We start from the raw sequence: 2,549 nt of genomic DNA, 5'->3' as shown, positions 1-2,549 counted from the left end.
AGAACCCATCTCTACAAACAAATTAATGATTAGCCAGGTGTGGTGGCTCATGCCTGTGAGCAGCTACTTGGGAGGCTAAGGTAGCATCACTTGAGGCCAAAAATTTGAGGTTGCAGTGAACTATGATCATGCCACTGTATGCCAGCCTGGACAGTAGACTGAAACTTGTCCCCAGGGGAAAAAAAAATTAATGTCTAGTCTAAACCCCTTCCTGAATTGAGAATCTTTTCCCCATCTGTCCCTGAGTCATGAGTGGCCAGAGGCAGAAAGCTTACGGCATGGTGTTCTGAATTTGGGGAAAGCTCACATAGATGGACGTTCTTCCCTGTTTTGAGCAGCAGTCTGCCATCTCTGAGACTCTGTCTTTGGAGTCCTGTCAACTCAGCCTTCCTTTTTCCACAGGCCAGGGATTTTCACTGGTTCAAGATCTGCTTCATGCCCCTTCCTCTTGGGAGTCTTATGGAGGTTCCTTATGGTAAGAGACACTTGTTTCATGTGGCTCATGCATTCCAGACTGTGCTGTCCTGACACCTTCCTCAGGCTCTGCTGAGCTCAGCAACTGTCCTTCTGTGAAAGTCTGTACAGAACTGATCATCTGTCTCAGGTGTTATTGACCATGACATAACACTTCTTAGAAATAATGGTCTTTTTTTTTTTAATTGTAAAGTAATTCATATTCCTTGTGGAAAATTTAGAAAATACAGAAAGCACAAAGAAGGAAGTAAAAATCTATGATCCCTAAACTTTGGAGATAATGACTATTTAATGTCTACTGGGCATTTAACATGTTTATTTATCCGTAAGGGTATATGTGGATATACAGGGTAGCCATGAAGTTCATGTGCAAATTGCACACAAACTTTATGGCTACCCTGTATTTGTAACACACTTTTGCCCTTAGTTTGGTATTTTTCTTTTATTATTATTTTTATGTATGTATATACATATGTTTAAGACAGACTCTTGCTCTGTTGCCCCATCTAGAGCATACTTGTGTCATAGCTCATTGTAACCTCAGACTCCTGGACTTAAACAATCCTCCTGCCTCTGCCTCTTGAGTAGCTGGGCCTACAAGTGCATGCCACCATATCCTGTTAGTTTTTTTCTATTTTTGATAGAGACAGGTCTCGATTTTGTTCAGGTTGATCTCAAACTCCTGCTCTGAAGCCATCCTTCTGCCTTGGCCTCCCAGAGCGCTAGAATCACAGGCATGAGTCATTGCACCCACCCTATTATTTTTATTATTTTAAGTTTTAATTTTGTTTCCAGCCTATTATTTTTCAACAGAGAAAGGTTTTAAATGTTCACGTAGTCTTCTAGACTGAATGTGTTTCCCCAGAATTCATAGGTTGGAGTGCCAACTCCTAGTGTGGCTGTATTGGAAAAGGGAGTAATTAAGGTTAAATTAGGTCATATAGGTGGGGCCCTGACCTGATAGGATTGGTGTCCTTATAGAAGAGATGCTTGAGAGTGAACTTGTTCTCTCTCCCTCTCCCACTGGGCAAATTTACCAAGGAAAGGCTGAGTCTGTAAGCTAGCTAAGAAGAAAGCCCTCACCAGGAACTGAATCAGCTGGCACCTTGATCTTGGACTCTGTGTGGCCTTCAGAACTGTCAGAAATAAATGTCTGCTGTTTAAGTCAGCTAGTCTGGGGTATTTTATGGCATCCTGAGCTGACTAATACATGTGATTAAGTCCATCAGTCATTTCATTTTATGATATTTTTTTTCTCTCTGCTTTTGAGTTAGAAAGATCTTACCTATTCCAAGGTCAGATAAACGTTCACCTCTGTTTTCTTCTGGTTCTTTTATGGTTTCAGCCTTAACATTCAGCTCTCCTTTGCCTTCAACTCGAATTCCACTTGAGATTTTTTTTTGGTTTATGATGTGAGGTAAGACCTTGATTTTATTTCTTTCCAAATTGTTGACCAGTTCTTTCAATTTATTTTCTTGCCCCACTAACTGTATTTAAAATTAATATATAATTTATTTTTTTAATATAACATTATAATCTTGTTCAAAATTCAGATGTTACAAAAAGGTGAACCAAGTCTGCCTACTCTCTCTTATCCTTTCCTCCTCTCAGGTGCAGTAGATTTGGGGGTATATTCCCCCAGCTGACTCAGTGTTAACTTTATTACAGCGTACAAACATGTTCCTTTCCAGGCTTCCTGTTTTGTTTTGTTTTGTTGCAGTTTTTGGCCTGGGCTGGGTTTGAACCCACCACCTCCGGCATGTAGGGCCGGGGCCCTACTCCTTTGAGCCACAGGCGCTGCCCCTCCAGGCTTTCTGTTTTTTCATTAGTCTATGGCTTTTTCTTCCACTACCAACCACATTTTTTCTTGTGACTTTATGTATTATAATACCTGGCAGTGCAGATTCTCTTTCCAAATTTCCTTGGTTCTGTTTGCCTGTTTATTCACTTTTCTGTATGAACCTTATAATCCTTTCATTGTTTTTTCTACAAAATTATCTAAATATATTGTGTTTTCCTATCTGGAAATATGGTTTGTCCCCTATTTATTGAGGTTTTCTTTTTCTATCATCTCT

At 40.0% G+C, this 2,549-nt stretch overlaps 1 protein-coding gene across 1 annotated transcript in view; it reads left to right on the top strand.

The window, feature by feature from the left end:
• The first annotated feature begins 431 nt into the window (after positions 1–431).
• RPH3AL (rabphilin 3A like (without C2 domains)) overlaps positions 432–2,549 on the top strand; it is a 147,769-nt gene continuing 145,651 nt past the window's right edge. The window contains exon 1 of the mRNA XM_023518712.1: positions 432–475. Within this exon, the coding sequence (XP_023374480.1) occupies positions 436–475 (40 nt within the window). The 5' untranslated portion in view covers positions 432–435. The remainder of the gene's footprint in view (positions 476–2,549) is intronic.

Source organism: Otolemur garnettii, unplaced genomic scaffold (assembly GCF_000181295.1).
Source record: "Otolemur garnettii isolate 467f Iridium unplaced genomic scaffold, OtoGar3 scaffold00145, whole genome shotgun sequence".
Lineage (NCBI taxonomy): Eukaryota > Metazoa > Chordata > Mammalia > Primates > Galagidae > Otolemur > Otolemur garnettii.
This window is presented reverse-complemented; position numbering and strand designations above follow the sequence as displayed.